We start from the raw sequence: 23,572 nt of genomic DNA, 5'->3' as shown, positions 1-23,572 counted from the left end.
TAGCCCACTGAGTAACAGTACCTTTGCTGTTCCCCTTTGAGATATTGGTCTACTTGGCAGCAAACAGGATAAGACGAATCCTTCTAAAGTTGGGGAATCTATTATGAACAAGGTGGGAAGAATGTAGTGGTTTGTGTGTTGGACAATGGAGTTTATCACACAGGAGGCAAAGCACCCAAATCCCGTGGATAAATGGGGTTTAAATCCTGAGAATGTCCTGCAAGAGTGGGATTGTTTTCAGACATGTCAGCGATTTTGACATCAACTCAACATTAACTGGTGCAGAAAGCTGCAAAATAGCGCCACTTTTTAACTTTGGGATAGACTTCAGCATGAAGTCAGTCTACTTCCTCAGATGCTTTTGGTGGAGTAGAAACCAGGGACAGACATATATATATATATATATGACACCGGTATGTGAGGATGCCAATTCAAATTGCAAACCCAGCGTATGAAAATGAAGTTGCAGGCCCACCATTAAAACTGGAGTTGTCAACTTCATTTCCACACACAAAGGACTTGTAATCATCTGAACTGACATCCTCACGTAACAGTGGCACATATGTCCCTGGCTTCCACTCCACCAAATGCATCTGAGGAAGTAGCCTAGGAAAGCTCATGCTGCTGCCAACTTCTTTCTTTCAGTGAGGCCCAAAAGGTGCCACAAGATCTTTCCACATACACTGCCTGTGGGGGGTTTTCACTGCTCTGAATTTGACTTGAGATTGTAAATGTGTTTTTTTTTGTCAGTCACATTAGAAAACAACAACAACAACAACAACAACAACAACAACAACAACAACAACAACAACAACAATAATAATAATAATAATAATAATAATAATAATAATAATAATAGAAGACGCAAGAAATCTGGGCCATGGCTGTGGGAGGGCTCCGCTAGGAGGCGGGCGAGCGCAAGGAGGCGCCGCCGCCACCGCCGCCATTTTGTTTGGCCGCTCTGGGCAAGTGGCTGCGAAGGAAGGGGACTCGGGCGGCGAGGCCTAGAGAAGGCTGTGTCTTCTTGTGAGCGGCGGTGAGCGCCTCGCCCTCCATGCGCAAGATGCTGGCCGCCCTCTCCCGCCTGATGCAGGGCCCGGCTGCTGCTGCTGCTGCTGCTGCTGCCGCCCACAAACCGGTGAGCCAGGGCTCCCTTTCCCCTCTCCCCCTCCCCGCCTCCATAGAAGCACCGTTATTCCCGGGAGAACGTTTAGGGCGCCAGGCCTTCTGCAACGTTCCTTCCTCTTCCAAGGAAAGGACTCCGCCTGCCTTCCCTTCCCTCTCCTCCTCAGTCAGTCACCCCTCTCTTCTCCTTCTCCTTCTTCTTTCCAAGTACCGTTGTTGCCCTTAAAGGCCACCTCAGTGTCCCATGGCAGCCCTGCTGGTTTGGCAGGCAGGGAGGAGGAGTCACTCATGCCAAGTTGGACAAGACATTGGAAAGGCTAAGGGAGGGGGATGGAGGACGTGGGCACCGAAAAGGAGGACAAGGCGCTGCAAAAACTCAAGGGGGGAATGGAGGGCATGGCCACGTAAAAGGAGGACAAGGCATTGCAGGATGGAGGGCACTGTCAAATAACAGGAGGACAAGGCACTGCGAAATTGAGGGGAATGTAGGGCACATCCAAATGAAAGGAAGACAGGGCATTGCAGGATCAAGGGGAAATGTAGGACATGACCAGATGAAAGGAGGACAAGGCACTGCAAAATTCATGGGGGGTGTAAGGCATGGCCAGATAGAAGGAGGACAAGGCACTGCAGAATTCAGGGGGATGTAGGACATGAGCAAATAAAAGGAGGACAACACGCTGCAAAATTAGGGGGAATGTAGGGTTTTGCCAAGGTCAAGGCACTTCAGCTGCCAAAGGGGAAAAGTAAGACATGACCAAATGAAAGGAGGCTGAGGCATTGTGGGATCAAGGAGAATGTGCGACATTGCCAAATAAAAGGGCAAGACACTGGAGAAATGGGAGAAAATGTAGGGCATTGCCAAATAAAAGCAGAATAAAGAAAAATCTAGGCCATTACCAAATAAAAGCTGAAAATTCTTATATCTATAAATCCATACTTCTCAATAGAAAGCTGAAATGTAGGACACATCCTGGAAAAAGGAGGACATCTGGTCAGCCTGACTTGGATGGGAGACCACCAAGGAATACCAAGTGCTGTAGGAGTTATATTTCAGAGGAAGGAACTGGTGGAACCTCCCCTTAGTATCCCTTCCCCATGGAAAAACTATGACAGGCATTTGAATGGGGACAAAGTGAAGAGGGCCACAAGATGAAGATGGAGCTAAGTCCTGCCCAAATACCCTAATGGCACCAGATCCCATCTGATCATGGAAACTAAGCAGGGCCAGCCCTTGTTACCACTTGGATGGGAGACCACCACGGAATACCAGCTGCTGTAGGAGATATATCTTACAGAAAGGAAATAATAGAACCACCTCTTAAGTATTCCTTGCCTAAGAAAAAACTATGAAATTTATGAAGCCTGTGAAATTATCCACCTTGAACCCCATTTGGGAAGAAAGGTAGGGTATAAATCCAATAAATGAATCAGTAAAATAATTCATGGACTCATACCAGAAGTCAACAGGCAACTTGAAGGCACACACAGGTGGACAGATGCAAAAATAAGACTGGCTTTTTCACGCTCTTTTCCATTCCTGTAGACGGGAAGGTGTCTCATCAGGGGAAATGTAGGACATGACCAAATAAAAAGGGGACAAGGTACTGTGAAATTGAGGAGACTGTGGACTGCACACTTTGAGTTGGACTACAGCTCTGGAGACCAGGGTGTGATTCCCAGCATGCCATGAAACCCACTGGGTGACCTTGGGCAAGTCCTTCTCTCTCAGCCTGAGAGGCAAACCTCTGAACAAATCCTGCCTAGAAAAGGCCATGATAGGTTCACCTTAGGGTCGCCATAAGCCAGGAATGACCTGAAGGCACACAATAACAACAACAGCAGCAACAGAAAGATGTGGGGCTCCTGTCCTCTTTTTCACCCTTGCTGACGTGTATCTGACACCTGGCTTATTACCTGTAAAAATATACTTTACTTTTCAGATGAAATAATGCTTCGTGGTCTATTTGTATGTGTAACCTAAGCCATTGGGGTAATAGAAAAAAAAGCTAACTCTAAAACAGTGAGGGATTTACACATTTACAGCCCAGCTCCAGAACCTAACAGGTTTTACACACATACAGACAGGAAAATGGCACTCCATGAAAACCCAAGAGCAGAATTAACATTAAGTCTGCCTTGTCTCTTGAAGGGGAAACATGTTTTTCCTTATGAAGACTAAGGGCCTGAACAGACAGGCCAAAATAAAGCTGCTTCGGGTCACTTTGTAGGTATGCTGTTTAAAGATGAATGCCTCCTAAGAGGCCAAAAGCCATGCCAAAGCTACGCTCCAGTCCTAAGGACTACACAGTAGCTTTGGCACAGCTTCTGGCCTCTTAAGATGCATGTGTCATTTAAACAGCATACCTCCAAAGTGACCCGAAGCAGCTTTATTTTGACCTGTCTGTTCGGGCCCTAAGTGTTGATTCTGCCCTTGGGTCTTCATGAAAGGCCATGTCCCCCTCTCAGTGAGCGTTGCTCTGTAAATAATCCCTTAGTGTTAGTGTAGATGGCATTGACTTTGTTTTAGAGCCTGACCATGCTCAGAGAGCTGTTCTTGTATGGCACACTAAACTTCTGACCCTTGACTGGAAAACAGAATAAGCTCTCAGGCTTATTCGTTGTCCAGTCCCAATCCAATTAATATGTGTGGGTTTTGTATTGTGTGCAAATCCATCTGTATTGCAGAACTATACAGAGGTGTGTCTTGTTTGCTTGAAGCAGTTTACCTGTAAGAGTGTATACTAAAACATATTTTTGTGAGGCCTGATAGAGATAATAATTACTGATGGTTTCACAGGCTTGTGAACTGCTTCACTTTCTATATTCCGCTGATATTAATGGCTGGTAACTAGTTTAGGTTCATAGGATGGCAGTTATTGTCTCCATCACTTACATATGTTAAGAATAATATTTTATGGACAGAATTCAAAAGATTAATAACTCAGTGTGTGTTTCTCCATTGATTTAAGTGGCATAAGACTGGGATTTAAGTGAATTGATCAATAACACAGAGAAAGGTACGGCCAAGTTTCCATTTAATTTTTTTGACAAATTTGGCTGATTGACCAGTAATTTGCTCCAAAGATTATGGCATGTTTCATCGTTTTCTGCTTTTTGTCCATGTAATTATTTTCTTATTGTTGTGTAATCCTCACATACTGTATACAACAGTCTTGAAAGCAGATATTAAAATAATACAAAAAATCTTCATACACTGACATATGTTAGGTTGTATTTAGTAGTTTATAAATTTTTAGTGAGGTGTGCTTTGAACAATATTCCAGTATCAAAGTTATCATGGATATTTATACAGTATTAGGTTTCTTTATCATTTATTAGCTGAAATACAGTGTGCCCACATTATACGCGGGCACACTTTACGCGGACTTGAGCATACGCATTCAAGCCACGGGGAGCGCGCAGGGCACAAGGGGCAATGTGTCCCATTCAAATGAATGGGGAGTGCGCCCGTGGTGCCCTGCGTGCTCCCGCACCGCTGGGCACAAGCCCTATTCAAATGAATGGAGCTCCAGCATATGCGGAATTAGCCTTATGCGGGGGGTCCGGAACGGATCCCCCGTGTAAGGCGAGGGCCCACTGTACTGAATTTTAAGGTACAGGGGAGAATATTTGTAGTGACCTTTCTACACAATGAGATATTTCTGAATAGTTTTGAGTGCACTACTTGAACATGGATTGTTGTGCATACAAATAGTAACATGGAGAACTGTAGAACCTGCTTATTGTTTTGAAAATATTGGGCAATGTCTTCTTCTCTTCAAAGTTTTTTTGCATGAAGAAACTACTACAGAACCAGATTAACATTTTAAAATTCATGCTACCATTTCTCGGGAATAGTTCATGTTCTCTGTTTCAAAGATTTCAAGGGTAATAGGTTATCTTTGTCATTAAAAGAAGTCATTAAATTCAGTTTAGACTGTTTAAGAGCAATTGTTTTTCTTAACCTTACATAACAGTAGTTGATCTCCCTTTTTATCTTTTCCTCCCAATTTGCTTGCTGTAGGGAGCTGTTAGTGAGGTAAGGCCGTTGCTCATATATTACCTGCATAATCTTCCCTTAATGGAACTAATAATTTGATGAAGATATATTATCTTTGAATTAAGATTATTAGTTACTTCATTTAGTTTGCAAAACATCTGGTGTACATCTTTGGAGAAAATAAACTGGAGTATCTTAAATTGCAAGATTCCCCGTTTATATGAAAAAAAGCAGTTGCAAATATGACTTTATGGAAGTAATTATTTGGGTATGTTAAAATAGAGACTGAAAGAAGAGTTCATGTGACCAGAGAGAAACTGCAGCTTGAATATGTTATTTTTATAATAATAGTAATAATATTTCTTACCTGCCTCTAGGGAACAGTAGATTAAAATACAGCAAAAAATAGACACATAACACAGTTAAAAATACAAACACCAATTAAAAACACACAATCAATTAAAAAAGCTGTACAGCAGTTTTAAAAGTTTACATGTTAAAATTAATTCATAAATTAAAAACTCGTAATTTAAAAAAACATTCAGATAGGCCTACTGGAAGAGATAGGTCTTCAGTGCTGTTTTAAATGCTGTTGAATCTCTTCCAGCAGGTTATTCCACAGTTTGGGGGTGGCTAATGGAAATAAGAGTTGCCAGCCTGGTCCTGGCTGACTGAAGTAAATGTCCCCCAGAAGACCTCAGTGCGTGGGACTGATTATCCAGAAGGCAATCCTATAGGTAACCTGGACCCAATCCATGTAGGTCTTTAAATGTAACAACCAGCACTTTGTACCTTTCCCAGAAACAAATTGGCACCCAGTGGAGTGATTTTAATATAGGTGTATTATGATCATTCCTAAATGCCCCAGTAACCAGTCTGGCTCCCAGGTTTTGCACTAATTGAAGTTTCTGAACTTGGTGGAGAGGTAGCTCAGTGTACAATGCATTGCAGAAGTCCAGCCTTGAGGCTACCAGTGTGTGACTACAACTCCCAGGATTCCCCCTCCAGCACAGCTATTGGCTATATGAGCTGGTGGATTCTGGATGTTATATTATTTATATACCGCTTTTCTAAAAAATCAAAGCGGTTAACAACAAGTGCAATTCACAACAAGTAGTCCAAAAGAGTAACTTTTCCAGGGTTTGAGAGATTATCCCTTTGATTTCTGCTTAACCAGAAAACTAGGCCTTAGAGAGCATGAAATACAAGCTAATGAACATTTCTCTCTTTTGTGTGTGATATAAACAGTGCATCTTATACTATCTGATGTCTGCCCCAGATTCAACTGGTACTATATTTGAGCCTATTGCATGTAGTGGCATCTTTCTTGGAAGCTCCCCAGGGACTGGCAGCGGATGGCTTGGGATTGAGGGACCACTCTGAGTAGCACTGATCCAAAGTACAACTTTGGAAAACCTGAAGCACATAATCTTTATAATTTATCAGTGTAACATCATCCATTCCTTTCCCCACAGTGTGTCATCTTGTTACCTAAGAACCTTTGCTTCCTAATTCTTTCAGTATTAACTATTTCAGAATAACTGTTTCAGAAGTGACATGTTTATTAGCATGTTAAAACTATTAAATGATACTCGATAGATATTGTGATAAGAGCCAGTATGATGGAGTGGTTTGAGTGTTGGACTGGGACTCTGGCTGATGAAGGGATCAAGTTCTTGCTGGGCTGTGGAAACCCACTAGGTGTCTTTAGGCAAGTCAGACTCAGTGAATGGCAATGGCAAACCCCCTTTGAACAAATCTTGCCCCAAAAACACCATGATAGGCTTTCCTTAGGGTCACTATAATCTAGAAATGACTTGAAGGCACACAACAAAAGATACCATGATACCACTTTAAATTTATCTGGATCACATTTTCTCTTTTCTCCTAAATTTTTCAAACCTAGATTATCCTTCATACCTTCCTCAGAGAGTTCTGCTGCTGTTCTTTTTGTTCAGCTTATGTCCCTCCTATCTAGTTTATATCACTCCTGTGCATGAAAAATTGTCCTGAATGTTATAAAAAGGCTTCTCTGTAGATTTGTATTTACAGTCATATAAAAGTCTTTGCACTTAAAAGCGGAATATGTGCCAATGATTTTTTTAAAAAAATTGCAAACACTTTTGTCCTGCTATTCTTCCAAGGAATTCAAGAGTGGTTTACTGCATGATACAGTGTCTGGAAAGTCAGGTTGAAAGACCGTGATAGGGATCTTCCTGTCTGAGGAAATAGTTGAAACCAGGTGTAGTTCAATCTGTGAATAGAACTATACCATCCTGGCACATTTCCCCCTTATCTGTGAGTTCCAACAATTAGTTGGATGCATATTAAGGAACTGTCAGTGTTAAGTAATCTTTAGTATGTTCTTTATTCCATGAAGATGTATATGCTTGGTTTAGTACCTTATTCCTCCTAATTCGCTCTATTACCCTATATTGCATTTGTCCCGCCAAACCATAACAGATTTTTCTCTTCCTGATAGACTCAAGGCTGCCACTTTTTTTTATAGTGTTGCACATGTTGGGCATCTCTTTCCTTCACTTAGAGTTTCTAAAGTATAGTTTTTAAAGCAAATGGTACAGTGCACCCGTGTATGACATGGACACCTTTTACATGGATTTCAGCTTACACTGAAAGTTGTGCAACAAGAGAGAAATGGTACGCTCCATGCACGAGCCCCATTATTTTCAATGGGGCTTGAATATATACACGATTTATTTTATGCGGAGGAGTCCGGAACGGATCCTCGTGTAAGGCAAGTGTGCACTGTATTTGAAAGGGCCAGTAGACATTTTTACAGAGGTAAGTTGATCTGGAAATAAGGAACTATCTCGACAGGCATAACAAGATCTGACATTTTGGATGGGCGATGGATCAGGGGAAACTGTTATTAATGAGAGTCAGTGTAGTACAGTACTTCAGGTGTTGGATTTGGAATTTGGATATCCAGGTTCAATCCTCAGTTGAGCCGTAAAACATATGCCACTTACACTCTCTTTCAGCCTGGCCTACGTCACAAGATTGTTGTCAAGATAAAAGTGGAAACAGGAAGAGCCATGTACACGGCCTTCAGTTCACTGGAGGATACATTGGCTATTAATGTAACTAATAAATAAATATTTCAGAATGGATCTTGGATTGCACCCAAATAAAACTCCCACATACCACATTCATTGCATTTTACAGGCAATCCAAATGGTATTAAGCAGGTTGTAGAAATACAGTGTTTTTTCACCACTTTGCCTTTCTTTTCCTTACCAGAAAAAGAGCTATTAAGAAGGAGAAAATGGTTGCATTTGCTTTTGAGTATTAGTGGAGCATATTTGGAGTGAACAGCAAAGTTTAGGAAGATTTTCTTGGGCTTTTACATGCTCTGTCTGTTGGTCCTTACATTTTAGCCAGTAGGCCCACTTGTTGAAATCCATCCATGTGCTTTGTAGAGTCACAAAGCAATGTGGGTGACTCTATACTGGTAAAAATTATAAGCATGTAAATATTTACTACAAATAATGCCCAGTATATTTTCTGGCTTAGTAATAGTGGTTAAATGCCTGTATTGCAGCCACTCACTCAAAACCATAAGGTCACGAGTTCAAGACCAGCTAAAGGGCTCAAGCTCAACTCAGGCTTGCATCCTTCCGAGGTCGCTAAAATGAGTACCCAGATTGTTGGGAGCAAATTAGCTTTACACTTTATAAACCGCTTAGACACTGCTTAGGTGGTATGAAACTTGTTTGTTTGTTTGTTAGTAATATGCCCCACCCAGAAACACTCTACAACTGCTTGCCTTAGTACCTTGCTAGATATGGTTAAGTTTTTTGTGTGTCTTTAATAGTGTAACAAGATCATTGAGGATGGTTCTTGATGTTTAACTACTTTGAATGTAGAAATTAGAAATATTGTTTGTTTATGGATAAATAATGTTGTATAATACATACTGCAGTCTTCATTAGTTTTAAATTGTTGGACTGAAGTTGGAATTCCCCTTCCCCTTTTTTCTCAAAAGGTTGCACGGGTGGTTGTTGCTTCTCGCAATTATGCAGATTTTGCAACTGAGGCTACGTTTGATATTAAGGTAAGTGCCTTGATTTCTTTCAGAAAGCTAATGCTTGATTATAATGGATCTTGATGCTATACTATTCAAATAGCACAAAAATATTATCTTCAGTATGTTGAGCCAAGGTCTCAAATGTACAGATTTCAAAAAGAACATATACCTGTGATTGAAATACAGTCTGCCCTCAACTTTCATGGCTTTGGGATTTATGGATTGATTATTGACAACTCCAGAGAGCTGTGCACTCCTCCCCCTCCCTCCTTCCCGGGCTTGAGGGAGGGAACAGCCAGGAGGGTGAGTGCATGCTGTTCTTGCCCCTCCTCCGCTGCCTCTGGGGTGCACTATGAAGCATTGGAAGGGAAGGGGAGAGCTGCAAGCATGTGCTCCCCCACCCTTCTAGTGCCTCAGAAAGTTTGCTAGACCTGTTTGAAACATTGGAAGGGAGATGGGGGTGTGCACACTGCTCTCTCCTCCATTATTTATTTGCAAAATGTTGACTTTCGCATCTGTCTTGCACCCGTAAACCTCTCGAAAGTCAAGGGGTGACTGTATTCTGATGGTGCAGTATAAGCTGCGTTTTAAGTAACAGAGAGATAGACATTTATTTGCAGAGCTTAATTTAATACTTACTTTACGTTTTGTATTTTTTTTTCTTTCGCAAAGGGCCTTTGGTAGTTCTGTGCTGCCAAGTTCATAGAGGGATTCAGCTCACTGTTTAGTTATCTTAAAAACTGGACTTTGCTTGAACATTCACTCATTCATTCATTTAGGTCATAGCTTACCTTTCTATAATAAATTGGACTCAAGGGGGCTTTCAGTCGTATAATGCCAATACATGTTGCACCTTGTGTTTTGGTGTTCATTTAGCTTGTAAATAGATTTGTGTCTGAATATTAAATATTTCTAAAGACAACTAAATAAGTGGATATATTGTGACAAAAATTCGTGTGAATTTAGTGTGTGTTGTGTGAAGAAGGCTCTTTTGGTCAGTGCTGAATTTCCTACTGTTAAGTTTGTTTGGTATTCACTTGTTAGATATTTCTACATAATACTATTTGCTTAATGCTATTCCATGCTTATTTTATAAATCCCTTTCTTTTTGCCTATTAGTCTCCCTCCCCCTCTCACAGATAACAGAATTTAAATTGTTGGCCTTTCTTTGTAATGAAGATGTTCCAGTCCCAACAGGGTGCTTGCACAATAACTGGAAGCACCAGCCATGGCAGCTGACAACTAGATTGGTATATCAGCCTGGACTCCATAAGCACAGTAGGCAAAAGGCAGAGGCTGGATAGAGTAGTATTTGCAGAAACACTGTGGTCTCTGTGAATCATGCAAATGGGTTTCCTGCACCTGTGCAGAGACTATCAGAACCTTCTAGAACCACTAGAGAATTTACATGATTGCGTGACATTGTTTCTTCAGAAGCATGATATCCACCGATTGGAGGAGGGTCCACCCACAACAGCTGTGATGACTCGAGAGCAAGGTCTGCAGTACTACAAGACTATGCAGACAATTCGGCGCATGGAACTGAAAGCAGACCAATTGTATAAACAGAAGATTATTCGAGGTTTCTGTCATTTATACGATGGCCAGGTGGGTGGCTAAGTTGAGAGACTGCATCCTGAATGCTTTAAAGCAGCATTTTAATTAATTAATTAATTAGTTAATTAATTAATTATAATAAAGCACAAATCTGAAAAAAATTATGTCCCTACTGTACATATATAAATTAATGAATCATTTCCCAAGAGAATGGATGATTTATCACTGGTTGGGAAAATGCACTGGGTGGGCAGGGGGCAATTTTGTGCCCCTAGGAGTTTCTGAGGGCCACAGTGACTATCCAGAATGTCAAAAAGGCAACACACATACATATGCAAGTTTTTGGGAGTTGGTCATTGTTGTTGTTGCTATCATTAACTTTATTTATAATCTTTTCCCAAAACTGCGGAACTGCAATTTAAAATAAAATTAAAACTAAAAGCAATTTGCAATAAAATTAAAACTAAAAGTAACTGCATACTGGTTTTTCCTTTTTTCCACCTCTTCCTTGTTCTGTTTTTTCTCATCAAAACTGATACATCATTCCTGTCTAAAGTATATACAAATATATGTCGCCAGTCTTACTTGCTTCCAGCTTTTTGTTTTTTCTTTTCTTGCCTTGTCTAGGTTCCTTAGTCAGAATCTTGTTCGGCAGTTACTAATGCGTAACCTAGAGTTATGCAATTGTGACTGTTTGGTATTCACAATCTCTACATAGCCCCTAATTTAGCAGCTACATAGAGACAACAAAGTCCCCCAATCTACCACTACAAAGCAGCTACAAAGTCCCCCAATCTCAATTTACTGGGAAGTAGCTGCTGCGATCAGGTGGGGACTGCCATATTCATTTTATTTAACAGTCACACAAAATTGGGGAAGCAGCTGGTTGATGGTCCCGTTCACCCCCTTGCATGAGTGATTTCTAGCATGAAGGGGGAAGTGCAGCTGGCTCCCGGCTTCTGCCTGTCATTGGAGATCCCTTGTAGGAGGGTTGGAATCATCAGTGAGCTGCTTCTTGATCAACAGGGAGACAGACCCCTGTTCATAGCAGTGGCTGCTTCCTGGTAAGTTAGGGTTCAGTGCAGGGGTAGGCAACCTGCGGCCCGTGGGCCGGATGCGGCCCGGCAAGGCCTTGGGACCGGCCCCAGCCCGGTCCTGCCGCCGATTGCCGCCGGGGCCTTTGGCGTCTCGCGTGAGGGGCATGATGGGGCAATTGTCTATAGAAGCCTCAGAAACATGCATTTATCTTAACATTTTTAAAAAAATCAGCAATTTTTTTCACGTATCCGCCATTTTTTATTTAAAAAGTGCCCTCCATTTGAAAATTTTGTCCTACATTTGTCCCAGTTTATTTATTTATTTAACTTTTAAAAAATTATTTAATTATTTATTTTTTGGCTTCGGCCCCCCAGTTGTCTGAGGGACAGCAACCCGGCCCCCAGCTCAAAAGGGTTGCCTACCCTTGGTTCAGTGGATCAGGACTGGATTTACTGTCTAGCACTGTAACCACAGTGTTTACGCATACATAAATCCCCAACACAGTTCCAGTCATCGCGAATAAAGGCTGACACTTTCTTTAAGAATACAGTACTAAGATATCTTTGATTACTGTTTCATATCTGATCTAACTATGAGAATATATATATATATATATATATATATATATATATATAAATATAATCCCTGTTTGAAATGCTTAAAGGAAATGTGGTTCAGCTCGTTAATATGCAAAAGAAAAGATAATCAAAGGGGGCTAGTGCTGAATTAAAAAAAGTATTCTTAATGCTTAGTTCTGTATTACTTAAATCTAAAACACATTGCAGAAATAATCCAGTTTGAGACCACTTTAACTGCCATAGCTCAATGCTAGGAAATTCTGGGAACTTTAGTTTTGTGAGACATTTGGCCTTCCTTGTCAGAGAGCTCTGGTGCCACAATAAATTACAATTCCCAGGATTTCCTAGCACTGAGCCAGAGCAGTTAAAATAGTCTCAAATTAGCTTATTTTTGCAGTGTGTTTTGGACTATAGTTCTCTTGTGGTAGAAGTTATTCCAGTGACTTAAATCAGGCAGATCTCCCTCAGGTTGTATTCTCCCTATTAGTGTTCTTTATGTGAATATGCCTATACTGATCATACACATTTTAATTGCTAGCATTTAGCTTTATAATACTGTAATGTATTATATGGTGACTGTCTTCCATTCAATTTGTGAATATTAGATATTTAGATTTTGTCAATTTTAAAATTTCTTTTTCATTTTATGGTATTTTATGCATCATGTTTTCTTTACTGAATACCATAGGAAGCTTGCTGTGTTGGGCTCGAGGCAGCCATAAATCGAACAGACCATTTGATTACTGCTTACCGGGCTCATGGCTTTACATATACCCGTGGTGTTTCAGTTCGTGAAATTCTTGCTGAATTGACAGGTTTGTGCTCCGTAAAAATACTGTGTATAATAGTAGAAAAAATAGGACTATGGTGGATAGGTTTAGGAGGATCAGCTTCAAATTGCTTCTCACCTATGACATGCTAGTTTATCTATTAAATTTTCACTGAATCTATTACATGCATATTCTGCCTTTATTCAGAAAACAAAGATGCCAGCCCCAGATGCTGGTGAAACATCAGGAATAAACTCTTCCAGAACATGGCCACAAAGCCTGAAAACCCCACAAAACCCCAAAGATTTGATTGGTATATATGGCTGTAGTTTCTCTGTATGTCATTGCAGTAATGCCACGATTTGAAACTTGTGTGTTGGCATGTAAACCAATAACTTGTACGAAGTAGTGCTTTGTACTTAAGAACTTTCATTGTCAAAATTGGTTTTAAAAATCAGTTTTATTCATTGTACATCATCATTGATTCTTAAAATTCATGCATTTGGTTAGTGAATTACAGGCAGAGAAGAGCCTTGTGTATTCATACTGTCTTTAGTATAAACCGTATCAGATATAAAAGATCAATTTTAACCATTTCAGGTCGGATTGGTGGATGTGCTAAAGGCAAAGGAGGCTCAATGCATATGTATGCCAAAAACTTCTATGGTGGTAATGGTATTGTTGGTGCCCAGGTAAGAAAAGCCTGCAAATGAAATTATCTTTTCATAGAGAAAAGTCTTACAGTGCTAACGGTCTGTATTTGTGATGAATCCACTTGTGGCCCTAATATCTTAGTATTTGTACTGTTTAACCTTAATATAACCTAAACTGAATATGGGCAATTATCTAAAGGCATTCCACAGTAAAACTGGTTAATCTACACCCATTTCTATAAGGCTTTTACCCTGAATTTGGGACTGTAAAATCTTTGTAACCCTGAAGCTTTGATGAGAGAAAGAGACTAGTGAGTATGAACTCGTTGACTCTTCTGGACCTTTGAACAACTTTCAGTACTGTTGACATTGGGCCAGAGCAGATGGGCACGAAAGAGAGGCTTGAGACTGCTCTGGCCAGAAGCAGGTTGGAATCCTGGTAACCACATAGCCTGCTCCCAGTTGGGCCATAAACATAGGGGCTGACCAGGGCCACCAGGAGTTGGTTTATCCTGGCTCCTTTTTTGTTCTGGTCTAAGGACCGGAGTGTGACTTTGGTGCAGCTTTTGGCTGCTTTGGATCATCTAAATACCATGCCTCCAAAGCAGCTGAAAGCTACTTCAGTTTGATTGTCTGTTTCACTCCTATGTTATCTTTCTGGACTGTTTGTGGGATGGGCATTAGAAACACAGAATTCAGGAATGTATGTTCTCTAAGAATACCCATCTAAGTAATAACTAAAATTATAGTTCATTCTAGCCAGCTATCTGTCGTTATTTTTCATAAAATAATGTTTACTTCTTTTGCATACAATTCATTGTAGGTTCCTTTGGGAGCTGGTATTGCCTTGGCATGCAAATACTTTAGTAAAGATGAGATCTGTGTGACATTGTATGGTGATGGTGCTGCCAATCAGGTAGGCATTCAAAGTTTATTCTTTATAGACTGGAAAATATATTTAATGATCCAAAGCTACAGGGGAAAAATACTAAGTCATAATATTCTTTTCATTCACCTTGTTTCTTAATCTGGATAGTGACAAATTACTTTTCTTGGATTGCCTTGACAATATGCCACTATTCTTTTCCATGTGAAAAAGAAACACAGCTATGTTGTCCATGAGCAGAATCCAAAAACAACGTTTTGAAACACCTTTTTTGTAACATTAGACTACCACAAAAGGGCAAGCTTTTGAGTCCTATAGGATTCTTCATCAGGTTGGGTAAGGTGCGGGGAGGGGGGAGAAATAGCATAATCCCCAAATAATCTTGGTTAGACTGAAGTCCCAAAATGGAATCTGAAAAGGGAAGAATTAATTTTAGGATTATTAGTATCAGTTTTCTCCTTGTGATGTGGAAAAAAATGGCTTTTTCCATTTTTCTAGAGAAAGGGATGCCAATCATTCGGTGAACTCTCCATTCTATTTATTTGAAGTATGTGGCTCCAGTGCTGATTGGGAAAAGAAGCACCAAGGAACATGGCAATCTTCATATCAGAACAGCTGGAGACTAAATTTAGGTGGGGCAATATAAATATAGTCAATTAAAGCATAATTAAGAATAGTATCTAATGGGTAGAGGAAGATGGAAGCTTAGCTGTGGATCATTCAATCTTTTGGAACTTCCTGTTCTTCCTCACATCTGATGAATTCTTTTGGAGGACTCAAAAGCTCACCTTTTAATAATACTTTAGTTACACAATAAAAGTATCACTGAATACTGTTTTTGTACTTCTCTATATAAAAGCCTACCATACTGTGCCAGTATGGTAGATACTTATCTAATATCCTGCTTCTGTAGTTTTGTATTTCTTATTTGAATGACTTTATGACCCTTATAGCAGGAGAGGAGTTGATATTGGGGTGACAGGACTAGAAACAGTGCATCTTTCCTTTCTCTTGAATGGTGTGGGTTGCATCTCTGTGTTTTGCTCCATCATGTGTGACAGCAGTGGGCAAGAAGTAGAAGTGATGTGTGAAGGTTTCCCAACTCATTGTCCTTGACTTTTTTCTTCTCCCCTGCCCTTTTCATGATAGTGGTAGCATCTTCAATCTTATTATATAAAGTATTGCTATGAGGGATAAATACACACTTGTTGAAAAAACAGGAAACAGCAACTTCCCTTCACTGAAGAAAACATATATGTGCTGCATTTGTTTTCCTGTGCTCCCAGAAGTGTGCTTGGAGCTGCTGAGCCTGCTTGGATACTTCTTGGAAGATCAAGTTGTGGGCACATGCCTTAGTGTTAAGTAATGCAAAGAAACAGGCAAATGTAGATTAATTTCCTTATTCATTCATGAATGAAGCAGCTAGGGCTAGGATCCCAGGTCCTGTCAAAGGTTGGAATGCTTCAGTTGTAGCAGTTTGATCATACAGGCAGCCCTCTGTATCCATAGGGGATCGATTCTGCCCCACCCCCCGCAAACACCAAATCTGTGGATGCACATGTTCAGTTGCTCCATTGGTGCCACGTGCATGCGGTCATGACACCATTAGGGACAATGGGACTTCAATGATGTTGTGTGTATGCAGCCATCCCGCCATTAGGGTTGTGATTTCAGGTAAGCCCCCATTGCCTCTAATGGTGGCGCAGCCGCATGCACATGCCACCACTGGAGACACCGGGAGCTGTCCCTAATAGCGGTACAGCCATTGGGGACAATGCAGATGACAAGTCTACAGATACTGAGGGCTGACTACTAATTTAATAATCAGTGGCGCTGCACAGACGGGCCTTACAGGATGCCATCATTACGTGCGAAGGCCGGCGCTTCCAGACGCGACTCGCCCCTCACACGTGACAAGGGCATCAAAATGGCGGCACCCTGTACATACAGGCGCTGCCATTTTGACGTGACGGACACATAGCGTCTGCACATCCCAGCACCTTTGTGAAGCTGCAAGTGCGCCATTGGCGCCTTGCGGCATCACAAAGGCACCACAAGAAGGGTTGGTTCTTTTTGCTCCATGATGGAGCCGCACGGTTTGTCTGCTGTGGCTCCCTTGCGGAGCAAAGCAGGGCGCGGGAGACCACCCTTTTTGAGCAGTCTGTATCCCGCCAGTGTTAGTGTTTTCAGAACAGGAATGACAATAACTAAGAATATGGAAAATGAGAATATAGTGGCTTTGGGGAAAATCTCATGGCAAAACAATGAATCTAATTGTATTCAAGGTTGAAAAAGAACACATTTTGAGCTATATCCTGCTTTACATCGGCTAAATGTTCCAACTTGAAAGCCTATGTATGCAATGAGAGTTATATAGCCGGATGAAAGAACTGAAAACATGGTAACATTTTATTATTCTAGGGTCAGATATTTGAAACATTTAACATGGCTGCCTTGTGGAAGTTGCCTTGCATTTTCATCTGTGAGAACAACCGATATGGGATGGGTACTTCTGTAGAGAGAGCAGCAGCCAGTACAGACTACTATAAAAGGGGAGACTTTATTCCAGGTCTCAGGGTAAGAATAATTTGATTTTTCATCTTTTAAAAAATAACATAAGATGTGATACATTTGAAACAAACCTTATGCTTTCTTGCCAACAGGTTGATGGTATGGATGTTCTTGCTGTCAGAGAAGCAACAAAATTTGCTGCTGACCACTGCAGATCAGGAAAAGTAAGTTGTAGTTTGCATGCATGTGTGTTTTGGATTTGTCTCACATGATGAATCAGATGAAGTACAGTTAGGAGAGATGTTTGGTTTTTTTAAAAAAATGTTAAGTATGTCTGTCTACACAATATATAGGTGGTACTCCTATCTCTGTAGGTATCTTGTTAATTTGAAAATTAGCTTCCATCATCCAGTTTTTTGGAACAGTAATTGGTTAGGTGAAGGAAAAGTAGAGTTTAATAATATATAGAATTCAACAATGCCATTAAAAGGATCAACCATTTAGTCAAAATCACATAATGCTTCCTTAGGGCAATGATTTCAGTCTGGTGTTTTGTAACTGTTTGTTCTTTCGGCTCCTTCATTTTTTCTTGCACTTGTCTCACAATCCTTCCAAGGTTTATTAATTCACAGTTTTGCATTGCATTTGTAGTGAGAACCTATGTAAGAAATACTAGCTTGCAAACTAGGATTGTGTTAGGCCAATAAGCACAAATTAAACATCATAGGGAAAAGTGGATTAGCTAAACCAAGATGGGAAGGACAAGAGAGGACTGTGAAATCAGAAAACATTCTTACTTTACTTTAAGCCATGGCTTGTACATGAACATGATGAGGATGGGCCCTGAACTGAATAGTAAAGTGGCTTTTAAGAATCTGAAGTTGCAAACAAAAAACTTGCTTCTCTTTTAAAATATTACCTGGTGTCACACAGATGTACAGTCAGCCCTTGATATCCATAGATTCTGTATCCACAGATTCAACCAGCGCTCGCTCGCTCGCCCTCTCTCTCACTCTCTCTCTGTGTAGTGATTGTGACTATGTAACAGTTGCAAATGTGTAACTGTAGGTTATGTATTTGCAGTTGCAAATCCAACAGAATTGCAGTCCTCATTAAATTGATCAACTACATTACAAAGATTTATTTAAGGAAAAGCCCTTGTAGCTATCAGATTGCCTTACTTCTCTTTTTGTAATTTACTGCAAAAAAATTAAGTGACTGAGGACAGGTATAGATACATGTATAGAGCAACATTCATAAGGATGAGGATTATAGTTATAAGTGTGTTAAACCAACTGAAATGCATGGGATGAATTGCATTAACTGAGACCTTATGTAAATGAAGAACTAATATGAGCATTTTCTTAGATCTGAATATTTACAGTCTGCCATAGGTTAGATTAGAGCAATTTATTTTCACCAGGAGAAAACAGAATATTTCTAGTAAATTATTCATATCTGAGAAATAACCAAATTCCTAAAAGAAATTGCACATATCTGCCCAGTAACTATCAGAGTTCGCTTCTCATTATTAGTCATGGACATTGCAGATTGTTTGCTATTTGGTTTTTGTTATGGCTGAGCCAAAGCAAAATACTGCAGGAAGAAGACACAAACCATCCAGTGGGCAGGTTCCTGTATATCTTTATCTGTATCACATCTACCTCAGTTAAAGGAATTACTCTTTGTTACTAGTGGCAGAAATAACTTGAAAAGAATAGGGATAGGTTCCTACACCACAAAAAGACCAGATCATCATGTTTCTGGAAACATTTTATTGAGAACTAATAATATGCATAAGTGAAACAAAACAATCTGCCTCCACTTTTCTTACAATTTCCATTTTGGTGACCGAACTCCCAGATATATGCTTTTAGATCTATGATGGAGGTAGCTTAGTAAGGCAGGCTTGTCTGCCTCTGCTTGTCACTCAGTTTTGCTTTTCACACATGCTGACTAATTGATTCTGCAGGCAGCTGCTGTTTATCTTGCCTGTTATAGACAGGCACACATCACTACAGTAGGATTGGCTAGAGTAAAATCTTTCCCAGCTCAGGACTTACTGCCTGAGTAAGGCCTGAGCTGGCTAAAAATTGACACGGAAAGTCTGTGTTTCTCCAGCCCTTCACATATTCTCAATGCCAGCACTGCTAAAAAATGTAAACCCTTTCAAGCTAGTTGTGGCCAGGCAGCATCCTGGGCCAGGCAGCTAGTTGTGGCCAGTCAGTGAATTATGACTTAAGCCATCACACCTCACTTTCTTATCACAGCAACCAAAATTCCTCCCATACTTTTAAGGACTGCAGTCCCTTCCTAACACAACTATTTCCATGTTGTCAGAAAGTGAGAAGATGAGCAGGGATGAGTTATGAAGTAAGTCTGTAACTGGATGTGCTGCAAGAACATCATCTACAGCAGTGGTTCTCAACCTGTGGGTCGGGACCCCCTTGGGGGTCGAATGACCCTTTCACAGGGGTCGCCTAAGACCATCAGAAAACACATATTTGCATATACCAATGAAAATAATTTTATGGTTGGGGGTCACCACAACATAAGGAACTATATTAAAGGGTCACGACATTAGGAAGGTTGAGAACCACTGTTCTACAGAAACATTCCCAGGGCCCATCGGAATCCTGTTGTGCATCCAGCTAAAAATTTAAATAAATAGCTGGACACGTTTCTTCTCATTCCTCTGTCCCCCAGGAAATGGCTTTGTTGGGGAAGGGGCTGCATTGCTTAGCTACAGAGATGTAGTTGCATGATAAGCATACATTACCTAGCATAGCATCTCAGCCATACATTTCAAGATAAATGTTTCTGCTAATAACAATGAATTAAGATTTATAAAAGAATGTGACAAGCCGAGGAATGGCACAGGTAATTTGTTTTTTAAAATTTCATAGTAGAATTACTTGGTATGCTGTGACCACCAGGTAACCGTCATTACTGAGATGAACTACTTATGCCTAGTGATTCATCTTGTACTTGTGTGACTTTCATCATGCCACTACTAACTTTTTGGATATTAGCATTAGCACGTTGGTTCATGTGTGAGCTGCTACACACACAGCTCACTGTGTGTGGTAGCTTCTATTAACAGTGGTAATAGTAATTTCACTCACTTCCAGCACATGTGTTTTTTAATCTGGAAAAGGAGTGTGAGTGAGGTCAGGAACTCTGATTGTCTCCATGTTCAGAAGTAACTTGGCAGTTCTGTCTGACTTGTGCTAAGAAAGCACTATAGATCAGATAACTCAAATTTAGTGATCAACACTAACATTGGTGCCAACCAGCTTTGTTCAAAGTGAGATCTAAAAAGTAATCCTAAATTGCAAATATGGTTGTCATTACCTCTCACCAGCAAAATATATCTGCTATATTTTTAGAACAATTAAAACCTCTGAACTTTCTTTTTACCAGGGCCCTATTGTGATGGAGCTACAAACATATCGTTATCATGGACACAGTATGAGTGATCCAGGAATCAGGTATACTGCTTCTCTCCACATTTCAAACTGTTTTTAAAATGGAGGAAGAAATTAATTTATTGCATCTTTTAGTGTATACAGGGACAAAATAGCTGCATTTTCAGATGTTCCTAGACTTCTGTCTAACTCTTAATGTGCTTACTTACGATAATCATTTTTCACTATATCTTTGATGTAAGTTTTACATTATATAGGTTTCTTACTTTGAATAGATTTTTAGAAGGTGTAAGCTTTCAGGACCCAAAACCAGCTAGCTGCTCAGCCAGAGAGAGGAGGTGGTTCTACCATGTATTTGGATCAGTTCTTACTCAACCAGATATTCCCAGTGCTAAGCATAATTCCCTGATGTTAGTGGAGGCAAGCCGAGAAATGTGAGTCATGTGGAAACAGAACAAATTCTATCTGGAGGTGTGCTATCCTTACTCCAAAAGTAAATTATTTTTAAGCAAGAGAGAAAGATGCCCTCACTTTTTTTTGGGGGGGGGGGGGAATGGTTGATGGCCTGAGGTTGGCACTGTAGAAACAGAAGAGGCACATTTGCCCCTCTGTACTGACAGTGAAGCACAATCGTAAAGAGGAAATAATGAAAAATTAAATATCTATAATGCACATCATAGTTCACATATCCAAATTTTACATGGTAATTATGGCATATATGCTTCTCACTGTATTAATCTTATTGGCTTAGTGAGGAGATACATATACCAGAATACCAGAAATCACTCAATGGAGGTTGGAAGAACATATTGCCCATTACATTTAAGTACAAAATCACTTTTTCCACACTATTCACAACTGGTCAGATGGATTCCATTCCAGCCTTTGAGGAAGACTGGATTCCTTTTATTAATTATTGGAACAAGCATAGATCCACTGATGGATATGCCTGTTTATTTGGCTTTATGTATATAAACTGCTTGAGGCACCTTTTCAAGAAATGTGTATGTGCACAATTTCTGTTTTGTTTTGGAATTGGTCCGTGTTGAAGAAATGCACTACTGTTGTCATGGGAATACTCAATCTTAAGAAAAATGGTCTGTAACACTGTTTATCATTGTTTTGCCTTTTTTGCAGTTACCGAACAAGGGAAGAAATTCAAGAAGTAAGAAGCAAGAGTGATCCCATTACTCTCTTGAAGGACAGAATGGTGAACAATAACTTAGCTAGCGTGGAAGAACTAAAGGTAGTAAGCCTTCATTCTGAATGCAGTCATACAAATACTTTTGCACAGCTTACATCAATTAAAAGGATGCATTTGTCTAAAATAGTGCAAAATCACACTAAACCAGAACTCACTTTAAAGACATTTTTGGCATATCACGGAATTATCAGAATTGCCGAGCAGAAAACAGTATCCTTTTCTGGGAGCTGTTTTGTACTTTCATTGACTTAAATTTGTGATGTTTTAATATTTTCCTTCCTCTGCTGTCCCCAGGCAATGTACACACAATTATCTGAGTTACACTTTCCATCATCCCTCAGATGAGATGTAGGAGAATTTTGAATTGGGGTTCCAACCAACAGTTCATTTTTTTAATGAATTAAATATCCTGCCTTTTTCCTGTAAAGGAGGATTCATAGATGGGAACGTATGTCCCTCCAGATATGGTTAAAATTAATCTCTTACCAGCCCTCACAATAGACTGGGCTAACAGGAGTTGGATTCTGATGGAGGCTCCTATAGCCTACCCCTTATGTACCAATTGCAGTGCTACATACTTGAATCTGTTGCCTGTGCCGTTACGTCAGAAACAGCTTCTTTGCTATCACAGCTAGTAGCTGGATAGTCAATCTAAATATAAAAGACGTTATGTATAATCTGCAGGCTTGCAAATCAGGATTTAATCTTGGAAAATTATGATTTTGCAATGTGCATTTTCCATTGCTGTATTACAAGCTCATGTATTAAAGTGGTAAACAGTAAAAGTAGTGAACACTTTATTAGTACTGTGAGTGTATCTATAAAGCATCTGGTGCTAGAGTAGTAGTGACAGATATATATGGATTTAGATGGAAGATGCCTTCTTCTTCCTCTGATATTTTTTTCCTTTTTCATGTAGGAGATTGATGTAGAAGTAAGGAAGGAGATTGAAGATGCAGCACAATTTGCCACAACTGATCCTGAACCACCTCTGGAAGAACTAGGCAATCATATCTATTATAAGGACCCACCCTTTGAGGTGCGTGGCCCAAATCAGTGGATTAGGTACAAATCTGTTTGCTAAGTGGTTTTGCACTCCAGCCACCAATCATACTGGTGGTAGTGATTTTTTTTTACTGAAGTTTAATTCTATCTATTCTATGGTATAAAAGTCGGATCATTGCACATTTAGATGGGAAAAGTCCATTTGGCAGTAAAATAGACATTTTATTTTGGGATGGGAAAGAAATGTTACAAACATACAACTCTGAAAGGCACCTGCTCAAGAAAGAATTGAATTTATTAATGTATATCTAAACTTTTGGTTATGCTGTATTTATGAAAGCTATTCATCTAAAATCATATTATGTACAATAAAAATGGTACATTAAAATTTTCTGAACAGATATTTCCCCTGGAGTCTGTGTACATTTTCTCTACTCTCTCCTCCGTGTTCCCCAAGGAAAGTAAACCTGCTTTCAGTGTGTTTATTTTTAACCTTAACCTTTCAAGTATGTTCTTTGATGGAATATGTAATCCTTTTTCTTCTAGAAGCCTTGCACAATTTTAGGTGCTCTGAGGGCTTCTCTAATGCTTGACAAAACTACAGAGTCATGATTTATATTAATCAGAAAGTAGTAGCGTTAGCAAAACACATATTTAAGAGCTGCTGTTATTCATAAAACATGTGCTATATTTATATTTAAATATTAGTAGCTAAAGTGCATAAGCTCAATTTCAGTTCTAGATCTAAATCATTTCCCCAGCTACT

At 39.9% G+C, this 23,572-nt stretch overlaps 1 protein-coding gene across 2 annotated transcripts; it reads left to right on the top strand.

The window, feature by feature from the left end:
• Nucleotides 1–943: 943 nt before the first annotated feature.
• On the top strand, nt 944–23,207 carry PDHA1 (pyruvate dehydrogenase E1 subunit alpha 1). 2 transcript variants are annotated; one of them, XM_042458011.1, is made up of 12 exons: nt 944–1,138; nt 5,153–5,167; nt 9,135–9,203; nt 10,611–10,784; nt 13,038–13,164; nt 13,720–13,811; nt 14,596–14,688; nt 17,080–17,235; nt 17,322–17,393; nt 20,593–20,660; nt 21,735–21,843; nt 22,721–23,207. In XM_042458011.1, the coding sequence occupies exons 1-12, from the start codon at nt 1,055–1,057 to the stop codon at nt 22,883–22,885; spliced, it is 1,224 nt and encodes a 407-aa protein (XP_042313945.1). In that variant the 5' UTR covers nt 944–1,054; the 3' UTR covers nt 22,886–23,207. The 2 variants fall into 2 exon arrangements, with proteins under 2 accessions (XP_042313945.1, XP_042313946.1); XM_042458012.1 differs by lacking the exon at nt 5,153–5,167 and having other exon boundaries at nt 945–1,138.
• The last annotated feature ends 365 nt before the right edge of the window (nt 23,208–23,572 follow it).

The sequence above is a fragment of the Sceloporus undulatus genome, chromosome 3 (genome assembly GCF_019175285.1).
Source record: "Sceloporus undulatus isolate JIND9_A2432 ecotype Alabama chromosome 3, SceUnd_v1.1, whole genome shotgun sequence".
Taxonomy (NCBI): Eukaryota; Metazoa; Chordata; class Lepidosauria; order Squamata; family Phrynosomatidae; genus Sceloporus; species Sceloporus undulatus.
Note: the sequence above shows the minus strand (reverse complement) of the source record. Positions and strands in the feature narration are given on the sequence as shown.

Bases quoted from the DNA above. Each gene is read 5' to 3' on its own strand.
- PDHA1 (XM_042458011.1), top strand. From the start codon at position 1,055: ATGCGCAAGATGCTGGCCGCCCTCTCCCGCCTGATGCAGGGCCCGGCT. The intron at 13,812-14,595 runs GTAAGAAAAGCC...AATTCATTGTAG, and splicing joins ATGGTATTGTTGGTGCCCAG to GTTCCTTTGGGAGCTGGTAT. The intron at 20,661-21,734 runs GTATACTGCTTC...CCTTTTTTGCAG, and splicing joins ATGAGTGATCCAGGAATCAG to TTACCGAACAAGGGAAGAAA.